This window comes from Pinus tabuliformis, chromosome 1_2 (assembly GCF_031772625.1).
Source record: "Pinus tabuliformis cultivar Carrire ecotype Pingquan chromosome 1_2, CPIR1, whole genome shotgun sequence".
In the NCBI taxonomy this organism is placed as follows: domain Eukaryota; kingdom Viridiplantae; phylum Streptophyta; class Pinopsida; order Pinales; family Pinaceae; genus Pinus; species Pinus tabuliformis.
In genome coordinates, this window is record NC_142298.1 from 327,134,002 (window position 1) to 327,156,169 (window position 22,168).

The following is a 22,168-nucleotide window of genomic DNA, read 5'->3' on the forward strand; positions in this document are numbered from 1 at the left end:
TTGATCTGCAATATTTGAGTAAGAAAGAAGGATGCGAAGTAGCCTAAAAGAAACATAGAAGGATGTCGAAATTGTCTTTCATTTTGTCACACGTAAGAGGAACATCGTACCATAGAGATTTGATGCATTGCAGGGTCGAGAGTACAAGGAAGAGACAAGAGAGACTGAAAATTGCAGAATTAGAGAAGGATGAAGTCTATTGGACCACTTGAAGTATTGATTTGTCTTTGAAAGAAGATTCTTAAAGGCTGACTTGATGGATGGAGGAAAGATTGTGTCATGGTCAAAAAGGTCTTGGTTTGTCTCATCTTGATTTGATTCTACTAGAAGAAGAGTTTGACTGGGTTTTCCCCTTCATAGGGGTTTTTCCCTGGCTATGTGCCTAGCTATGGTGTCCTATTTGTGATCTTCTTGTTTGGCATTTATCTTAATGATGAACGTAACATATTAATAATGATGAATAATTAATATAATCTCAAGAACTTGTCAAAGTATAAGAGAAATCAATAAAATAAGTCGTAACTAAGTTTCCCTAGATTTCTCAACATGGTATTAGAGCTTGGTTCACTTGTATAAGGGAAGTAAGAAGGTCACGTGGGCTTCAAAACAATTAAGGGAGGGTAATTCTCTAGGACTGAGGTTCTAGGGAAGAAAATTAGAATTCTGGGCACATTCATAAGCTCTATTCACAGTGTCTAGGCCACAGGCTTGAGTAAGGAAAGCAAGTTTTTTGAGGAACATAAAAACTCTGTTCCAGAAATTTGAAAAGGATAATAGCCCATTCAAGGCCAAGCACTTTAATAAGGAGAGCGAAGCACTGTACTTAGTCTACAAGATTTGAAATCACCATTAAGGAACCCAAATTCTCTGTGCCTCCTTAGGGATTCGAAAGTTCAGAATACTATGCACAAGTGTGGGTGACCTAATTCCATCTTAGAGCATCTTGTGAAGCCTTGACAACCAACGAAATATCTCTACTTGAAGAGAGACGAAGATTGAATTATGGAAAAGCCTTATAGGCCTAGTTGGAAAGCTTAAAATAAAGTGACAGTCACCATTAAAACGCAGACACGTACTATTCATAGAAGCCGAACTACATGGAATAAAGGTCACAAATCTGTGAATTATATATAAATGAAGTCCGAACCTAAACAGAGATGTAGAAGCTAATTTCTTTGTAAACATTCAAGTCTCCCTTTAGTGATAGCCAATAACATCCAATGTAGTTCTTTTTGGGTCATTCTGAACACACTGATAAACTGAGAAACATAGCATTCGTAAAGATATGACAAGTATATGGTTAGTAAGAGTCAATTTCAGAATTTTGTTGAAAGTGAACCTAGTCTACAAAAGAAAGCAACAGTAAAAGTCAAAAGGCAATCTTCAACAGTAAGGAGAACGTGTTGTCTTTCACCACTATATGGGAAAAGGCCTCTTCAAAGTCAAGTAATTATTGTTTTTTAGACCTCAATCTTCCGAAAATATATCTTTAGTTTGCAAGGAAAGAAATAAGCTCAATGGATCATAAAAGACAAAGGTATGAAATCCTGAGGTATGTATAGAATGTCCATTTGCTAAGTATCTAGAGTTGGTAAGTTTTCATTGTAATAAATAACTAAGAATTGTAGATAGAACATTATCTTGATTAGCTAGGGTTTGACAATTCTTTGCAAGAATGGAATTAAATAATGCCTAGTTTTTGTATTCAAAACCCTATGAATTCATCTTCTAAAGTTTAATGAAAACCCTAGTCTTGTACTTGATGATACTTGTCAAGAAAGTGTTGCAAGTATATTCTAAAAGGATTGTGGCAAGATTCAGAGGGAGCCCTTCAATAAGGTAACCCTACAAGGTTTGTAAAGGAAGAATCTCAAGGTATGTATAAAGATTCGTAGCTAAACTTCTTCATTAAAAGGTACGATCATTTTGAAATTTGCCTTATATTACTAACTTTCTTATGTTTATGGTTTTGAATTATAAAGATTCTTGTTTGGGTGATTAATCTACCCTTGTCATGCTATCTCTTACCATTTGTTCATTTTGGTGAAACCCTAACCTTTAGGGTTCACTATAAAACCCTAACCTTTTGATGCTTAGGGTATGTTGACAATAATAATGAAACCCTAGTCTAGTTAGGGTTTGTTAATAAAGTGTAGATCATATAATGGTATCCTACTCTTGATATTTAGGATTTTGATAATGGTATAAAGAAGCCCTTGCCTTTTAGGGTTTGTCGATGATATCTAGGTTATATGGTGAAACCCTAGATTTTTAGGGTTTGATGAATTAAGGTTTATGACAAAACTCTTGCGATAGTCAATGTAAATTCCTAGGAATGAAACCCTAGGTGTATGAGCTTCCGCATAATTGAAGCCCTAGTCTATATCCAATTTTGGAGTTTGATGTTTGTATGCAGGGTTTATGGTAAAAGCCCTAGTAAGAGATTGATATAAGGAAATAATACTGAAACCCTAGATATGAAATGCTAGAATGCTAACTTGATTGTTGATATACATGATTTAGTTTTATTGATGAAATCTAGGGTCTGTAACGAAACCTTAGTAGAGTTTGACATGAAATTCTAAAGCATAATATTGAAACTCCAAATGTAAAATGCTATGATTGGATTAGTTGTTGATATCTAAGGCTTTAAGTCTCAATGATGGAATCTAGGGTTTGTGACAAAATTGTCGAAGTCTAGGATATAAAAGATATGACCCTTGTTGATTATTGACCTAACAAAGTTTAGGTTTTGGATGTCTAAAGTTTAATTTCTTGTTTAAAGTTTTGATAACTCTAGATGCTTTCATAATGATAATATGCTAACATTTATAAAATTGATTTCATGCTCTTGTTTGTACTTGGTTGTACTTGTTGAAGATTTGCACGTACATAATCTTCAAGATGTTGAAGATGCTTACCTCATACTTGATGATGAATTGGTGATGTTGAGCATGATGGAAAAAGGGAGTTGTAATAATGATGATGGCATTAAAAATGGATGGATAACCTTGTTGCCATAGAAAGAATAATATTCTTGAAGGAATGAAGCTTTGAAAGATTGAAGTTTCTTCGATGATATGATGATACAAATAAAAGAGCCTGTGTGGCTAGAAGAAAGAGGTTTTTGTTATAAAGAAAAAGCTTGGATAAAGAAAGGGTATATCTCCCCAGTTAAGAGGGAGGGCATATTGTGACAGCTATAAGACCTTGAAGAAAGAATGAGATCGGAGAATAGCTAAAGCACTATAGATGGTTGTTCATGATTAATGAAGTTATAAACAAGATTTAGATATTATGGAAGAAGTATTGATGCTGAGTTTGGTGCTGCTGGAGAAGTTGAAGAAGAAAGCTTTCACAAAAAATATGTTTGGATATTGTGTCGACCTGAGAAACATTAGTATGATTGAAAACCTCGAAGTTTTGTGCTAACTTATATATATTTGAAGGTTTGTTACTAATTGGGGTTGTGATTGTACAGGTAGATCTCTCCATAAGAAAGTTGAACATCTTGGAAGCATGCTTGCACTGGTGGATATATCTGATTTAGTTGATAGGAGAGATGAAGCATCTTGGGTAAGATGCTAGGGAGGACGTTATTAGAATATTCCTATTTAGTATTTAATGCTCATTCTTTTATCTGTTGCTATTTTTTCGTTTAAGCAGTTTCTTAGATGAAACTGAGTGTTTCCATATTCTACATAGAAACTTGATGTTTCTATTATTGTAAATATCTCTGTATTATCATTGAGCTGCTTGCTCATTTGGAATTAATTCATTCGACATTCTTTTATGGTATCAGAGCGAGGTTAAGAGATTTCTTGAACAGTTATTCTCTCTGCATCCTAATCTTTTGAGTCCTTTCTAAGGTCGAGCCCTTTGTAAGCCAGGTAGCCTTCACTGAGTCTTAGCCTCGGCTTTGCTCACTGTGATAAAAGCTTACAGTCGTCCATCTCGATACAGAAATGGATTCTTCTCCTGCATTATCATTTTTCTGAGGAATTAACTTTGTGGCGGTGACCGTTTCGTGGGAGCGGGATTCGTTTTCTGGCTGGCCAATTTGCATCATTCTCGTCATACACGCCAACTCCGACGGCTTTCCGGCTCGGAATCGTGAAATCGCCTTGAAATTAAAGCCCGGCATTTCGAACCCGGTTATTTCTTCGGCAAAGGTGACCCAAGTGTTTCTTCTCAGTCAAATCTCATTTGATTTGAAGATCGGAGTCGCGTAATTGTGAATTCTGTTTAATTATTTTGGATTGGTGATCGAGCGATCGCTATTCCCGGGTTGCATGGTTCGTCTGGTCTGAAAATACGGCCTGCGTGTTATGGGCAGCAGTCTATTTGTCGTTTGAACACACTATTTGTTTTTTGAAGCCTTGTCGTCTCATCGTGGCCCTCGTCTTTTCTATTGGTCTCATCGTGATACGTCTGACTTCATTTTGCCATTGAAGACCGATAAATAATTACTGTGAAGCAGCAACGTTTTTATCAGAGATCCAGCAAGAAGAGACCGGGAAAAATCGTAGCAGAGACGTGAAGCTTTGACGGCATTCGACGGCTCACGTGGGTTCACTTTTTTCAATCTACGAATTTTTTTTTTCAGCATAAACATCAACGGCCTTGCCTGCCGGCAGCTTTTCCAATTAGGGATATTTCAGATAATCGCTCCAATCTGTTGAATTCAACCGTGCCCAAGGTATCATACAAGTCAGCGGATTTTTTCATCGTGATTATTTATTGTAAAATTTAAAAGAAGGGTACAGCTACAGCAGTGGAACCTGCTCTATTGCTATTTTTTTAGACTGGGGAGATATATTTTTGCTGGGTAAATATATATTTTTTTTAAAAACCTGTCTAGCAGAACAAAGTCTGTTTTGATTTGCACCAGGATAAGCAGGCAGCTACATTTTTCTTTGTGTCAGACTTCTGTATCTTCTTTGGGAAAATGGCCACGCTCACCAATCTGATGTTAGAAGGAAATCAACGCTTTAATGGCAGCAACTATAACATTTGGAAACAAAGAATGTTGACCATTTTTGAATACAGGTGTCTTGATCAGCTCATTTTGGGCAAAGAGCTTCGTCCCGATACAGCTGGTACCGATCAAGATAAATTTGATGATCCAAATCGAGAGGCTGTTATGCTTCTCAAGCTCTCTGTCACTGATGATCAGTTACCACAGATTCCTTCTGGCAAGACAGCTGCCGAAATCTGGCAACAGTTGAAAGAACTGCACGAGACATCTGACAAAAGCAGAGCTTTTTTTCTCAAAAATCAGTTGTTCTCCATCATGATGGACGAACATGTCTTTACAGGAACATCTCAACAAAATTAAAGACATTCGAGATCAGCTCGAAGCCATTGGTCGGACCATGGAGGAAGAAGATATGGTAGTCATTACTTTGAAAAGTCTACCGAAATCTTATGAACACTTCATAGAAACACTCAACATTACCACCACACATGTTGATCTGAAGTTTCCAGAATTATGTACCAAACTTCTGCAGCAGGATCGGTGGAAACAACAGTTTGGTAGTAGTGCTTCATCAGTGTCCTCAGAAAATGCATTTGCTGCAAAATATCAGTCCTCTCAGTCCTTTCAGCAGAAAGGCTCTTCTCAGCTTTTTGATCCTGCTAGGAAGAAAAGTGTGCAGTGTAATTACTGTCACAGGTTCGGTCACATGAAGAAAGATTGCCGACAGAGGATTGCTTCTGAACAGAAGAAACAGGGAGGGCCACATCAGACAGCAAATGTTGCAGAACATTCCGAGCAGACAGAGTCTGCCTTTTACGCCTTTATGGCTAAAAGGTCTTCAGATCATGTTCCTTCCTCTGCATGGTACATTGATTCTGGTGCATCACGCCATTTCTCTCACAGGCGTGACTGGTTTATTGACTTCTCACCTTTCAGTGATTCCGTGGTATTTGGCGGAGGTGAAAAGTACACAGTAGCTGGCAGAGGTACAGTTCAAATTCAGTCTGGTGGGCGCACACTCATATTTCTGAATGTATACTATGTTCCTGGTATGGAAATTAATCTGCTATCTGTCAGCCAGATTATGAGGAATTCTCCTCAGCTTGATGTTGTGTTCAGTGCACACAAGTGCTCCATTATTGACAGGGAGACTAGTCTAACAGTTGCTGTTGGCCTAGAGGACCATGGTCTATACAGGCTTCTTGACACCGGTGACTCTCCAGAAGTGGCTCTAGCAGCACGTGTCTCTCCCATCAGCACTCTATGGCATCAACGATATGGGCATCTAAATATGCAGTATCTCTCTCAGCTCTCTCGGGAGGGACTTGTGTCAGGATTACCTGATATTCAGACTCAGCAGTTGGGGGTATGCAGCGCCTGTCAAGCGGGAAAGCAACATCGGTCCTCATTCAAAGATGGAGAATCTTGGCGAGCATCTAAGGTACTTCAGTTACTTCATGCTGATATTTGTGGTCCTATGAATACAGCTTCTATCACTGCTTGCAAATATTTTTTACTTATTGTAGATGATTTCAGTAGAAAGATGTGGGTGTATTTTCTAAAAAATAAATCTGATGCTCTTAGTACCTTTCAGAAGTTTAAAACCTTAGTTGAAAAAGAATCTGGTTGTAACATCATGACCCTTAGGACCGACAATGGGGGGGAATTTTGTTCCTCAACTTTTGCCAACTTCTGTGATATTCATGGCATCAAACGTCAATTAACCACACCTTACACTCCTCAGCAGAACAGTGTTGTCGAGCGTCGCAACCGCACGGTTTTTGAAATGGCTCGTTCCATGTTACAACACAGGAGTATTCCAAACAAATTCTGGGCTGAAGCAGTATTTACTGCTGTTTATCTTCTTAAGCGATCACCTACTCAGGCTGTTAAAGGGAAGACTCCTGAAGAGGTTTGGTCTGGCCGTAAGCCTAAGATCAGTCACCTCAAAGTATTTGGCTCAGTTGCATATGTTTGGATTCCACCTGCTAAGCGCTCTAAGTTGGATTCCAAAAGCCAGAAACTCATGATGACAGGTTACAGTGATCATCACAAGGCCTATAGGCTGATAGATATAGCCACCGGTCGTCTTAGCTTCAGTCGGGATGTAGTATTTGATGAAGACAGAGGATTTTTTCAGTCTTCTTCTTCTGAGCAGTGTTCTGAGGATCAGCCTCACAGTGTTCTTCTTCCGGTCGGTTCACCTGATGGGAGGGATAATATAGCATCAGTATTTGATAATACTCTATCTGAGCTTCCTCCAGAAAACAACCCTCCTCTTGATGCCCCTATTGCTCTTGAGTCTTCTCCACCTCCTCCTGATATTGGTTCCTCTACTCTTCGGCCTAAATGGTGGGCTAAAACCATTGGTGATCTCCGAGATGATGAGCTTCTTGAAGGTAGAACTTCTAGACATAAGAACAAACAACAGTCTACAGTCAATTTTGCTCTTATGGCTAACCTTCACAGTATTTTTGAGCCTCAAACCTATTCAGAGGCTAAGGGTACATCTGAGTGGGAACAGGCTATGGAAGCCGAATTCCAGAGTCTTCAGAAGAATCACACCTGGACTCTCTCTGATCTTCCTGCAGGGAAAAAGCCCATAGGCTGCAAATGGGTGTATAAAGTGAAATACAAAGCTGATGGAACCATAGACAAGTATAAAGCTCGTCTTGTGGCTCGAGGGTTCTCACAGAAGGAAGGCATCGACTATGAAGAGACTTTTGCTCCTACAGCCAAGATGAGTACCATAAGGCTTGTCTTTGCCCTAGCAGCTCAGTTCAATTGGAAAGTTCATCAGATGGATGTAAAGAGTGCTTTCCTAAATGTTGATCTCCAAGAAGAAGTCTACATGACACAGCCTTCAGGATTCAAGGTTGCTGGTCAAGAACAGAAAGTGTGTCGATTAGCTAAAGCCATTTATGGATTGAAGCAAGCTCCTCGGGCTTGGTACATGAAAATTGATCAGTACCTGACAGATCAGGGTTTTCAGCGGAGCCCATCTGATGCAAACCTGTATATCAAGCATACTGCTGATGATATCTTGCTTGTGGTTGTCTATGTGGATGACCTTATCATTACTGGCAGCTCTGCACATTTGATCCATGGGATCAAACAAGATTTATGCAGAACTTTTGAGATGACAGACTTGGGACTTCTTCATTACTGTCTGGGGGTTGAAGTTTGGCAGACTGAAAATCATATTTTTCTCTCTCAGTCCAAGTATGCAAAAAATCTTGTGGACAGGTTCAGAATGCAGGATTGCAAACCAGCCACGACTCCTATGGAACCAGGGCTCAAACTTTCATCACAGTCATCCTCTCCCCTTGTGGATGAAACTTTATTCAGGCAACTAGTGGGCAGTCTCATCTATCTTACTGCCACCAGATCGGACATCAGTTTTGCAGTAAGCTATATCTCCCGCTTTATGTCAGCTCCTAAAGCTGATCATTGGATAGCAGCAAAGCGTGTGCTACGATATGTGCGTGGTACTTCTGATTATGGCCTCTTATATACTAGCAGTTCCAATCCTATTCTCAGTGGCTACACTGACTCTGACTGGGCCGGTTCGATTGATGACCGTAAATCTACAGCTGGGTATGTGTTTAGTCTAGGATCTGGTGCTGTTACTTGGACTAGTAAGAAGCAACAGGCAGTGGCTCTCTCCTCAACAGAAGCAGAGTATCGGGGAGCAGTTAAGGCATCCTGTGAGGCAGTTTGGCTTCGACGTATGCTTGCAGATATGCATGTTTCCCAGACCGGGCCTACTTCTTTGTTTTGTGATAATCAGGGAGTTCTCAAACTTGCCAAAAATCCAGTCTTTCATGAAAGAACAAAGCATGTGGAAACTCATTGCCACTACATTCGCCAGCTTGTTGAAGATGGCTCAGTTCAGTTGCAATATGTTCCCACAACAGAGCAGCCCGCCGACATCTTCACCAAGCCTCTTGGTCCTGATAAATCTGTAAAATTCAGAGGGTCTATTGGTGTTGTAAATAGATTGAGTATTAAGGGAGGGTATTAGAATATTCCTATTTAGTATTTAATACTCATTCTTTTATCTGTTGCTATTTTTTCGTTTAAGCAGTTTCTTAGATGAAACTGAGTGTTTCCATATTCTACATAGAAACTTGATGTTTCTATTATTATAAATATCTCTGTATTATCATTGAGCTGCTTGCTCATTTGGAATTAATTCATTCGACATTCTTTTAGACATTTGGCTGGCCTGTGAAGATGTCTAGATCTCGAAGTACGGAGGGTATCATTGGTCTCATGGAGCTTAGACCTTGGATACAATACCTAGATCCCTTTGGGTTGGTGTTAGAGTTGAAGCTTGATGGTACCTATAGTGGCTATAGCTTGGAACACACCTGTCAGTGTCAGTCTTTCTAGCCTTCCTCCAGTGATCAAATATGCTCTTACAAAGTGGTCTCAGAGTGTCAAGGTCAAATTTTGTCATTTCAAAGAGTCTTCAAGCAAAATTTGGTCACTAGGCATTAGGTCTAGGGTTTGCTTTCACTCCTTCTAAAGTTGTCCAAATGTCGGTCCATGTCATCATTCAGCTGATTCTATCATCATTCATAGGGTTGTCCTCATCATGTCAGTGTCTAATGAGTCATTTTACACCTTGTTCATGCTTCAGTTGCGCCTAGGCAAGGTCATTTCCCTCTCCTAGGGTTTTGAAAGCTAATTTCTCTTGGATGGTCAAATCATTAGCAAAACTTGTATCCAGATGTTCATACACCTTCCCCTATCATTAATGTACCTTATTAAACACTTCCCATCCCTTAGATCCGCCAAATTCCTCATTTTCGCACAAACCCTAGTTTCTTGCTACAACCTGGCAATTTTCTAGGTTGGGCCTGTGTTTTGCCCTTTTAGACCCCTTCCCCTCACTCGATCTCTAAGATTCCACTTTCCCCTACTTCCTAACATCCCTCCCTACTTCCAAAAATTTCCCCAAGAATTTAGAAGCCCCTTATCCCCTTCATTTCGCTTCATTTCCACAAAATTCCTTGTTTCACACATCGGGATAAGTTTCACTCAAAAGATGTTTCAGAGCAATCAAAGATGAATTTTGGAAAACTGAGAGAGGTTTTTGTCCACAACATGCCAAAGAAGAAAAACCTCCTTCACTTTTTACACAGGTGTCATGGTTTTAGAGAAATGTCAAAAATATCGTTGCCTCAGGAGAATCGAATGCACCTCTGGAGTGACCTTGGGAAAATCAAATTTTCTCCTAGCTTGGTTGGTCAAATGAATTTCTTGATGAGTCAAATGATAACTAGACATAAATATCTTTCCAATGAGCTATCATGAGCTCAATTTGGAGTTGAGGAAGGCATTCAAAAGTTGACTGCAACAGCACTCTGCCTTGAGGCAGCCTCATTTGGCACATTTTGACCAGTCTTGGGAGATTTGATTTTTGACAAGGCAAATGAACTCCAAATTGAAAAATTCCAGTTGTGTTGGAAAGTAGACTCAAAGACCTTTCCAACGAGCTATCCTGCGCCCGATTTCGACACCGGGAAGGCCTCCAAAAGCCTCCTGCAAAATGCACTATGTAGCTGGGTGCGCGCTACGCGTTGGGTGAGGCGCGCTACGCATTGGGAATTCTGCCCAGAAATTCGCCAGCAAGTATTCAACTCCTCTCCTAACTCAAGCAAACCACAGCATTTTGAGAAAAAGAAAAAGCCTACAGTCAATTTTGCACACAGTTGTATATCAGCATATATATATTCGAGCCACCTTGTTTTTAAAGAACATGTCAGAGACCGAGTCAGATTATGAGCAGGATTATGATAGTGATTCTACACCAGAGGTAAGTGTGCCAAGGAGGTATCACAAAGGTGGCAAAGGTGGTCGGCATGTCAGGGAGGAGCCTACTTCTTTGGCTCAATTGCAAGCTTGTCCACTTGCAATGGACTGTTTTCGGTATCAATCATGTTTTGAATACTGTGAGCGGATTTCACAAATTCATCATCATCGTGAATTAGCTCGCTTGTTTGTTCTACATTTATAGGATGGTCATGTAAACCTTGCCGGAGTGAATTTCACCTTGTCACCCGAGACTATTGCTCAGGCCACTGGGATACCAAATGTAGGGGAGGAACGGCTGAAAATGGCCGATAGAGATCATGCATTATTGAAACACATGGTTATGCATTACAAGGTCTGGAACCTGGTTTGAAGGCGCGAATTAGGAGTTTTAAGGCAAAATTGAGGAAAAGGGTCAAGAAGCAAAAACGACAAAAGGAGCTTGATCGTCTTGGGATTTTGGCCGAAGCCTCTTTGACTGAGCATAGTACTTGATTGGGGACCCCCAGCCCAAATTTCTTGAAATTTGGGGAAAATTTTGTCAATTTTGAAATTTTTATGTAAAAAACAGGTTTCTGCCCTCAACGCGTAGCGCGCCGCGCGCTACCCTGAAGATGGGGAGGCCCAATTCAAGAAAGGTTTGCATTTTTGGATTTGTGATGATAAAATACACCTGCTCAGCCACTGCCAAGACATTTCATCAAGTTTTGAGCCCCCAAAAGGTCAAAAAAATTGCAAAAAATGACCTTCTGCCCCTTTTTGGACACACAGGAAGCAGTCTTGGGAGAATTCATTTTTGGAGGGGCAAATGGGCACCAAATTGAGAAATTCCACTTGGGTTGGAAAGTAGACATCCAGACCTTTCCAATAAGCCCACCTGAGCCTCATTTGGATGCCGGGAAGTGCCCCAAAAGTGGGCTAAAAGGCGCGCTACGCGTAGAGATTAGGCGCGCTACGCGTAGAGATTTGGCGCGCTACGCATCAGGGAAATTTTCCAGTTTTTCATCTACAGCACAGGACAACGCAACTATTTGACCAATTTTGACTTTTTATGGGATTTTTCACCCTCTTTGATGTAATTAATGTATTTTCATGTTGACATGACACTTTTTTACCTATTCTAGAAGATTCATTCATAAAATGGCAAAAAATTAATGAAGAATGGTTTCCTAGCTTATAGAGGCAAGTTGTTTTGATTGCCTAGATTGTAGTGCTCATTTTAGAATTGGTTGAAACAGCTCCTAGGATGATGAGCTCGACCCCTAGAGGCAAGGAAATGTGTTAGCTTGCCTATATTATGTATCTTCTTAGTCATTTTCATGGTTGGACTCTTGAGGGATAAGCTTAGACTGTATTACACTTTGTATCTCTGCAATTATGGCAAAGGAAAGACCAGGGTTTTGCAGCACTATTTGGGATTCCTGTGGTTATTTGTGTTGATGGTGTGTTACTCTCATGTACTTGTAAGTTTGTTATGTGTATCATTTTCCTACTATTCTCTTTTGCAAATTAAGCAAATGAAGTGTTAAGGTAGAATTCATGGTTTTCTATGCTCTATCTTTAAGTTTGCTTAATATCTATGTTTTCATCTGTTTAAGGAGAACTCCTGAAAGTTTCTTGCTCTCCTTAGCTCCTCACCAGTCATACCTATCCATTCAATTCCTTTAAAGCTATGTTACCGGATCCGTCAACCCTGATGGCTGGATCCACGGATCTCCGGATCAGAAACGGATTCGGATCCGGATCCGTAGAGATCCGTCTGTCTTCTCTCCATGTGTAAATATATTGTATGTCGGCAAAAATTTCTCTCGGTGGGTAGAAAACTGTAATTTAGCACAAAATTTTTAAATAGAAATATCAACGCAAGTGAATTTCGAATGTTCAGAAATGGTTTAAAAATCCCTCCGCGAAAATAAACTGAGTTGTTGGACGTCATAATTTACATTGAAATGTATTATTTTTAATACAATATGTTATAAACTTTAATTCAAGTGAATGACGCTAATGATAAGACCGAGCGGATATGAAGTCCAAGAGGGAGTTAGCGGGCCACAATTTATTTGACTGTATTATAAACTTTAATACAAAGATATATTATAAACTTTATATTATTTAATACAAATACATATTATAAACTTTATATTATTTAATACAAATATATATTATAAACTTTAATACAAAGATATTTTATAAGCTTTATATTATTTAATACAAATACATATTATAAACTTTAATACATGTGACGTCAAGATTATAACCTACTTCTATTTATTTAGAAGATATTTTATTTAAAGTTTAAAAAGTAAGTTTATATTTTAATAAATTTTTAAGGTTAAAAATAGTTTTTCTAAAATAAGTTTAATAATTTGCTTCATATAAATAGTTATAACTAATAATTAATGTTTAAATATTTATAAATGATGCATTAATTATATTATGATTAACTTAATAATTATTTTTAAAGTATTATATTGAATTTATATATTTAAAAATTTCCATATGTTTTTTTATTTTTATATAAATTTAATTAATATTTATAAATGATACCTTAGGAATTACTTATATAATAATTATTTATTGTATATAAAAATTACATATTAAAAAATTATGCTTTTAATTTTATATTTATATAAATTTTAATTTTAAAAATTATAAAATATTTTATATTTGCTTGTACTTGCCGTTTCCTTGCCGTTTCCGGATCCTGGCTTTTCAAAAAACTGGCGGATCCGTATCCGAATCCGGATCCGGATCCGTATCCGGATCCGTATTTTGGTAACTTAGCTTTAAAGGCATCAAAACAATCACCTACCTTGCCCCAAAAAGACCTCTGCAAAAACTGTGTCTCATCCCCGCACCCAAAATTGCCTTGCCCTGTTGTCCAACAAAACCCTAAAAATTTGACATCGAACTTTCCCTATCAATTTACTAGCCTAAAATTAGTATTCTTTATTGGTCATCTCAGCCCCTTTAAAGACCTTTTACCGAGATAGACCCAGAGAGAGCCCTCTCCTGTCCTCGTAGGGCTAGCTACGAGGCTGAGCTTGGTTTGATGTTGCCTTGAGTTTTGCCTTCCTCAGCCTGAGGCAAAATTCGAACGCTAACAACACCTATATGTATAGTTATGAATACCTCCCTAGTTAAGAGGGAGTGTTGAAGAATGTGACTAGTGTTGGTCTTCATCAATGTTACTTGGGAGCGGGAGCGACCATTTTCAGAAGCTCCCGGTTTGGGAGCGAATCCGGGAGCGATTTTTTAAATATATATATATATATATATATATATATATATATATATATATATATATATATTAATTTTTGATACATATATGTCAACAAAAACATGTAGAATGATGAATTAGATATAGAAAACATAAAAAAACATAGATTGATCATTGAACCATATCACATCAATCATCTAGAAATTATAATCTTCATCAACCATGTCCACAAGTTAGTAAAATACATATTACAACTGCAACATATTGAGTCTCGTGAATCATGATTCATCAAATTCAATCTTAAAGTTTCAACTTCAAGCTTTCAAAATTGAAAATTCAATATATAACATTTATCATCATTGATCACCAAAGTTGTACTTGTAAGCTAAGTTTAACCATTACAAGAAGTAATATCTTAGATATTTCTAAGTCCTAACTTCTAACTGTTAGCATGAAATGAAATGTTATAAAATGAAACATGAATAATGAAATGAAATGAAACAACTTTAATCTTTCACGAAGCATCATATTCATAATTCACAATCATTACCAATCAGTTATAATTGCCAACTTCAAACTTCAAATTTTCATTGTCACAGTCATATATTGTTTACAAAAAATATCATTATGATATGAAAGAGTCAAGAGTCAAGAGTCAAGGACTCAAAACTCAACAATTATGAAAACTAATAGAAACTAGAAAAGACAAGTAAACTATAAATCTACATGTGGCCCTTGCCACGAGAGTCTCTAGGAGTATAAGTAGGTTGTGGTGGTCTTCTAGGAGTCTCCCGCATAGACCGATGACCAGAACTAGAAGGCACATGCCCTCCACGTGAGGATGTAGATGGAGGTGGCGGCAGCAAAGGAACAAGACTCGGATCTCGAGCACTGCTACTGGATGGTGGAGGTGGAGGTGGCATGGCTGCTGCAGCTGTAGTTGCTTCATCTTCATCCCTTATAAGTTCCTCTTCTAGTTCTTCAAGATGCACTATACCATCCTCCAAATTGTCATCCTCTGGGTGATTGTCCCAAATTTTATATGTGGGATCCTCATAAGCCCGATCACAGTAATGACTCAACAACCTCAAGTTGTAGTGCACATAAACCAAGCTTTCTGCTCGGTTTTCATTGAGTCTGTTTCTTTTCACATTGTGTATGAAGCTGTAGGTGCTCCAACACCTCTCTGCAGAAGAAGTATTCACAACCTGTGATAGAACTTTTTTTGCCAATTTTGGCAAAAGTCCATGGCCGCCATATGTTTCCCACCATGTGAGAGCATCAAATCTGTCTCTGTCTTCCATTGCATGGAAGGTACCAAACAAACCAGTGCCACTGAAGTATTTGCCTATTTCAAGGCACACAGCTACACATTCCTCCCTGTTAGGTATCAACTTTTCTAATGCTTGCAAATATCCACTAGTTACCTCTGCATCTAAATGGGGTTTGGTCCTAATCCCACCCCCTGGTGTAGGTTGGCCCAACCAAGATGTAGAGTAGTATTTTGGCGTAAGGATATACGCCAAGCAATGTAGTGGAAGATTAAGTCTATTCCACCGTTCACACACACAATCATGAATCAGTTTGTACAAGTCGGGATCTCTGTTATGAACAATATCTTTTATTTGCCCCAACATGGTATCCATCTGCTCATACACCTCGCCAATCACTAGTTTGTCTGTATCTGCAAACCAAATCATGTTATAAATGGGCTTGGTGAAATCCAATACTTGCCTCACACTTGTCCAAAACTGACCATCAAGAGCGGCCTCCTCCACCAGTTCAAAACCTCGCCTGTTAGCTGCATTTGTAGCCCTTTCCTTTAATACTTGCCAATGTGGGCTTGATACCATGCTAGCTAATGACTCTCTTACCTTCAAAAGGTGCCTGAAGGTGAGGTAATAGCTACCAAATTTAGTCTTCGCAATCTTCAACAACTCCAATCTCGAGTGACTGCGGAAAAGGCCATGGGTATTGCTATGATTTGTAATAAATTTTATCATTTGTTTGCCTTTCTTGTACAAATCACCAATCCATTTGTATTGTGCATTTTTGTTCTTGACAACATCATGCTTCAGAAGGTTCAATGTGTGAACCAAACATCTAGTCCAAAATATGTTGGGGTATTTATCCTCAATAATTGCTCCCGCTTCCTTACAATTAGGATCATTATTAGTGATGACTTGGATGACATTGTATGGCCCAATACGGTCAATTGTTTCAAGTAATGCTTCTGCAATGTTGATGGCGGTCCTGAACTTGTCTGAGTAATCATGTGCAGTTAGAAAGATGGCACCACTAACAGACACAACAAGAACACTTATCAATGGCTTGCCTTTTACATTTGTCCATCCATCAGATACAATGGACACCCCATGGTCAGTCCAAGAACTTGTCATTCTATTCAAAGAATGTGATATTTTTGCTTTTTCATGATCAAGTCCAACGGTTCTTGCCTTGTCATACCCAGGGCTCTTGTATCCTTTAGGGGCATCATTTATGGCAGAAACCATTTCGTGCCAATAAGGTGAGCGAAGAACATTGAATGGTATCCCACATGCATAGAGAAACCTGTAAACCTTTGAATCCACATCATTCCTACACCCCTCATCAAGGAAATTTGATATGGTTCTACGCCTTAAAGCTGATGACCCTGTGCCTCCATATCCACTGCCTTGGGAGGATGCTGAAGGAGTTCTTTGTGCTTGTGATTGTGAGCTTGGTTCAAAGAAACCCCTTGATTTTTTTGATTTGTATTGGGCTTCCTCCTCTTCCCTTATGTATTTGGCTCTATCCATTACTGACACCACTGGTCAAGTTTTGATTCCTATTTGTTTGTCTCCATCCCATGGCCTTTTCTCGCAGAGGTGTTTTCTGGCACGGGTGTATGAACTTGTGTAATCATTATTGCAATGGGGGCAATGAAATTTAGTGGTTCCACCCCCTCTCCCTGGTTTAGGCCTATTAACATATTTCCACAATGGGGTTTGGTCTTGTTCAGTTTTTTGAGAGTCATGTTCACCCTCCTCCAGCTCCTCCTCACCGGGGTTTTCATCAAATCCACTTTCTCCAGCTTCTTCATCCCCCTCTTCATTTTGGCCCCTCCGTTTCCTACTCTCTAGCACCATAATAACCATAAAAGGGACCAAGAAGAGGAAAATGCCAAGAAATATAGCCAGGTCCATGATGTTTGATATTTGTAGGCTTTTGAATCTGCAAATTAATTTAATTTATTTAGATTAATTAATTTAATTTAGATTCATGATTTTTTTACTAAATATAGTTAATAAACTAAATTAAACTAACTAAATTACTGCCTAACTAAATTAAACTAACTAAACTAACTAAATTACTAAGTTACTTACCTCTTTGCAGGCTTGCTCCTTGCTCTTCGACACTTGCTCCTCGCTTCTCCTCGCTCCTTTGCTCTTGCTCTCATTCAAGTGATAATGAAATTTTTGTTTGCCCCATTGAGTTTTTAAAACATATTTTTTTTTTTTTAAATTGGATTTTTTTTGCGTCTGTGGCTTTTTTTCCGCCCGAATCGCTCCTGGAGCGAAAATTTAACACTCGGGAGTGCAAATTTTTTATTGGGAGCGCGTTCCCGACCCGCTCCTGCCCGGAGCGCGGATTGGGAGTGGGAGCAAGGGGGGGGGAGCGCTCCCCCGCAACTCTGGATTAGAGAGCAATTTGTCAATTTTTTGCAATAATAAATTTACCTCCAACATTGGTTGGTTGAAGTAGCAACTTAGGGATCCTTGTTCCTCCATTGCCTCCTTATTCTGAGATCGGGGCCTTGACGAGGATAAGGTTTGGGGAGCAAGTTCATTTGAAACTTGGTTTAGATATTTGAACTCACCATCTAACTTAAGCTAAAAATAACGAAGAGCAATTTCTACATCCATCTCGCAATTGTGGTTTTTTAAAGTTCATCTATCATGAGGCAATTGCCATTTTTTTTCAAGTAAGCATATATTATTTATTGAACATCTTGATTCTAGGTCTTTGCATTTTCAAGTATTTTCATTATTATGCATGCTTATATTTCCTAAGTATTTTATCTTGTGGGGTATCTATTTCTTAAGCAAATTTACTTTTCAAGTTCTTCTTTCCAAGTTTATCTTTTGCACTTGGATCATTTTCTTACAAATACTTATCATTTGGCATTGGTCTATTATGCTTATCTTGCAATATTTATACTTGCGGATGTTTATGAAATCATTGGTTATGTCTTAAGTTCTTATGTTGGTTTACATAGTTGGATGGTACCTTGATTATGTTATTTAAATTCCTAGAACTTAACTCATTAAATCAATTTGTTGAGCCTTAGATATTTTGTAGGGTCCACCCCCATTGACTTCGACTAGGAGTAAGCCTAGACGAAGGAGTTGAGAATTGAGTGACAGCCTCAACTCGAGACTTGCCCCCATGGCCACACCAAGTGGAGTTAGAGATTTTCTCTATAATATTCCTAGGTGTCGATTTAGGCGGCAACAAATGGCATATGTGGTGCCTCTACATGGCCTTAGAACATGACCTTCTTATGATAGAGAATTGCCCCTTGCGTTAGATTGAACAACTAAACTTTGCCACAGGATGTACTCCATCGGCCTTAGACGGCATAAGGCATAGGCCACCTTGTTCAAAAGCTTTGCCCAGGGTCACACAACCAAGGCATCTTAGCTTGGGTACCCTTTAGATGACATCCTTGGGCTTTTCATCAAGCTCTTCTTAGTGATAGATGGAGACATGGATGCTTCCCCTTCAATCTTTGCCTCCACTTATATTTAGTTTGGATGTTGAAACTTGAGATAGGGCCTCAAGGCACTCCAACAGTCTCTTGCGCACATTGTTTTCTAGTCCCATTAATATGCTCCCTGTTGCTTTGTGGACATTAATAAAATTTTCTTTTGACCACTAATACTTTATAGTGTCATTGACCTATTCCTGGGTTATTTATGGACATTAATAAAATTATCATAAGTTAGAGATTGATGCATTATTAGTATTATCAAAATTGTAATTTATGAAGTTGTGGGTGCCTTGTTGACTAAGATTGTCATTTTCAATGGTCAAATTTATTGTAAACTTACCTACAGAGGTTGGGTAATTGGTTTGAGACATTTTCTTTGTTGTTAAGGTGCATGGCTACAAGGAGAGATATTCCTGATGGTTCACTGTGGAGGACTGCTGTGGAGGCCTTCAATCATATCTTGGTAGATGACCTTACCAGTTTGCAGTCAAATTCACAATCCTTTGGCTCTAAGGTTGATTTACCCAGTAGTGGACCTGGAAGGTCCCGCTTCTGGAAAGAAGTTGCAGATACCTATGAAACATTTCTTTTGGGTTCTTGTGGGCGTGCTTTTCCTTCTGAAATTCTGTCACCTGCAATCCTAAAAGCTGATGAATCTCTTGAAGCAAATGTTCTAGAGGTTTTGTGCAACAGGGTGCTGAATTCATCTATAGATGCTCCTGTGGAGGTGAGCATTCATTTGATTAGTTTTATGTAAATAAGACGTTGGACACTGTTTTATAATTTTGAAATGTTATGGTTGACTTCTTTTCATAATATGTTGTTCCTCCCCTCTTGTGTTTCTTTCCATAATGAAGTATGGACATTCAATGGTGGATCTACATGCAGGTTTTTCAAAGATTAGTTTCTACTCTAGATCGGTGTGCAGCTCGTACATCCAGTTTGCCCATCGAGAGTGTTGGGCTTTTACCTGCACATTGCAGCAGGTTCTCCTTGACTTGTTTACAGAAGATTTTTTCGCTTTGCAGGTGTGTTATTTCTTTGATTTCAGAGACCACTATTTTATGGTGCCCTATTTCTTTGAGTAGCAGTCAATAAGAGTATGTGTAGCTTAGTGAAATAAATACCACGTCTTGCATTTTGTCTTCAGTGGACAGTATGGGTGTGTACTAGTGAGTTACAATGTATATTGCAGCATTACTTATTTCACTATCCTCATGATTTTATAATATGTTATTTTTTCATGAAATATTTTATGGTTCTCTGCATAGTTCTGATAATTTTAATTGACATAGGATACGTTACCTTGCAGCAAAATGTTGCTCAATGTGAACCCTCTGAAACTGTTCAATTATTTTTTATCTTATGTATTCAGGTCACGTACTGAGTTTTAGTTATGCCCAATATCCAAAGGTTAGCTAATGGTAATCAATCGCTAAAACTGTCCAGGCTGAGATTTACATGGCAGGTGCTATTGTAAAATTTAAATTGCTATCACATCTTTCAGTCTTCTGCTTTGAGCACACAAATTTGCTCTTGCAATTATTCTTTAAACTCAGAATTCAAGAGAAGTTGTTGAACAGATTTGTTTGAACAGATTGAACTTATTTGAGAATTTTAACCTTTGACTATGGAAAAGGAACCATATATTGGGAAGTTGTAAAGGACCCAAGAAAATCTTGATTACCATGATAGATATCTGTAGACAAGAGTGTGGAGATTATTATAAGAAAAACCTAAACCCTGTTTGATGTAATCATCTCCCCAAAACCAGTGAGCATCCGCATATGCTCACAGCTTATCTATCCATGAGTGAGAGGCTATGTGCCCTTTCATTTTGGTGCCCATTAGTGAATATTCTATGAATGACTAAAGAATCTTCTGTCTCTGTCGAATATGATATAAGTTTGCAGTCCAAAATTCATCCAAACATTCTTGATGCAGAGGTTTGTGGTGTATTGTCCGGTTATGGTCTTTCTACAGAGAATCAAAACTGCTATCTTACTGAACAGGGCAACCATTTATGAGACTTAATCTAATGAACATGTATTATATTTTTACTTTCTATATTGTATTTTATCTTTATCCTTGGGTGACTTTATCTATTGATCACTGACCCACTTCGTTGTATTTTATTAGAGATTTGGTAATCTTTGATCATTCTCTGCACAGTTTTGTACTCTATATAATAATAAAATTAATGTACAGCATGTGTACAGTTCCAACATTACTCTTCTCATAATTGCATACTTTCTTTGTTATGAGTTCTTGTGTGTGAATATATTTAGGAATTGCTGGAATTATAATTGCATCAATTGGTATCAGTCTTATGATTAGGGCTTCCCATGAGCTTTTCCATTTTAGTCTCCTTCAGGATTTTATTCCTACCTATAATATTCATTGAGCTCCTTAGGCTGTGGGACTATGGCCATAAGTCCAAACTTCTACTGTGGGGTATTTTGAATTGTAAAGTGCAAATTTTTACTAATTTCGGCTCTTTATTTTATTTTTCCTTGTAATTCACAGATCAATATTTCCCACATCTATATGTTCCCACATCTCCTAAGTTCCATGGATCTTGGTAAAGTCTCTAGTGACTTTGGAAACCCCAGGATGTAATATCCCCAATTTTGATTTTCAGCATTAGATACGAGTTTTGGGAGAGGATGCAATTTTGGCATTGGGACCTAGGAGGAAAAAGGGAAATTGCAGCTCTAGTGGAATGTGGAGGCCACAAGAAAGAAAAATTCGACCTAAGGAGGGAACTTGCACTCTTGGAGGAGAGCGAAAAGAGAAGGAAGTGTGAATTACGAGAGAGAGAGAGAGAGAAAGAGAGAGAGAGAGAGTGGGGACCACAAGGAGAAAAGAGACCAACAAATTATAAATAGAGCTTGGGGGCCTCACTTTTGGGCGTCTTTTGTCATTTTACAATTCAACTCTAGTTCTCCTGAGCTACTAAGCCAAAACCCGTGTTGTTCAGCACTTTGAAAATTTCACCATTGAAATCCTGTTGCAGCTGTTACCCACCATTTTGTGGGTAATATCCCTAGGAGAAATTTTTTCTCCAAGATGGTCCTCAGCTGGCAGACAGTGGCCCTTTGCAGCCACCAACTAGCTCATTGTGCCTTTTCTTTGCCACTTGAGCCAGCCATGTGGTCTCTCCCCCATCTACCATGATCGTATGTTTGAAGGTGGGCCTCCCAAATCTAAAGGTATGCCTTGTCATTTTGAAATTGAGTATTATAGTTTTCTTATCATGGACACTTCTGGGCATGGATTAATGGGGGGATTCGACAGAAAGAATGGGCTAGGTCTGTGATTCTGTTTCGATTCTATCCCCTAGATCCCTTTTAGGAATTAACCTTGGATTCTAATACCATGGGATCTCTTTTATTGA

General features: G+C 38.6%; 1 protein-coding gene across 1 annotated transcript in view; it reads left to right on the forward strand.

Moving 5' to 3' along the window:
- The window catches only part of LOC149205701 (uncharacterized), a 374,510-nt gene extending 354,345 nt beyond the window's left edge, over positions 1-20,165 (forward strand). Inside the window, exons 38-40 of the mRNA XM_089397482.1 lie at positions 19,159-19,498; positions 19,660-19,799; positions 20,147-20,165. Coding sequence (XP_089253608.1) covers positions 19,159-19,498; positions 19,660-19,799; positions 20,147-20,165 — 499 coding nt within the window. The remainder of the gene's footprint in view (positions 1-19,158; positions 19,499-19,659; positions 19,800-20,146) is intronic.
- The last annotated feature ends 2,003 nt before the right edge of the window (positions 20,166-22,168 follow it).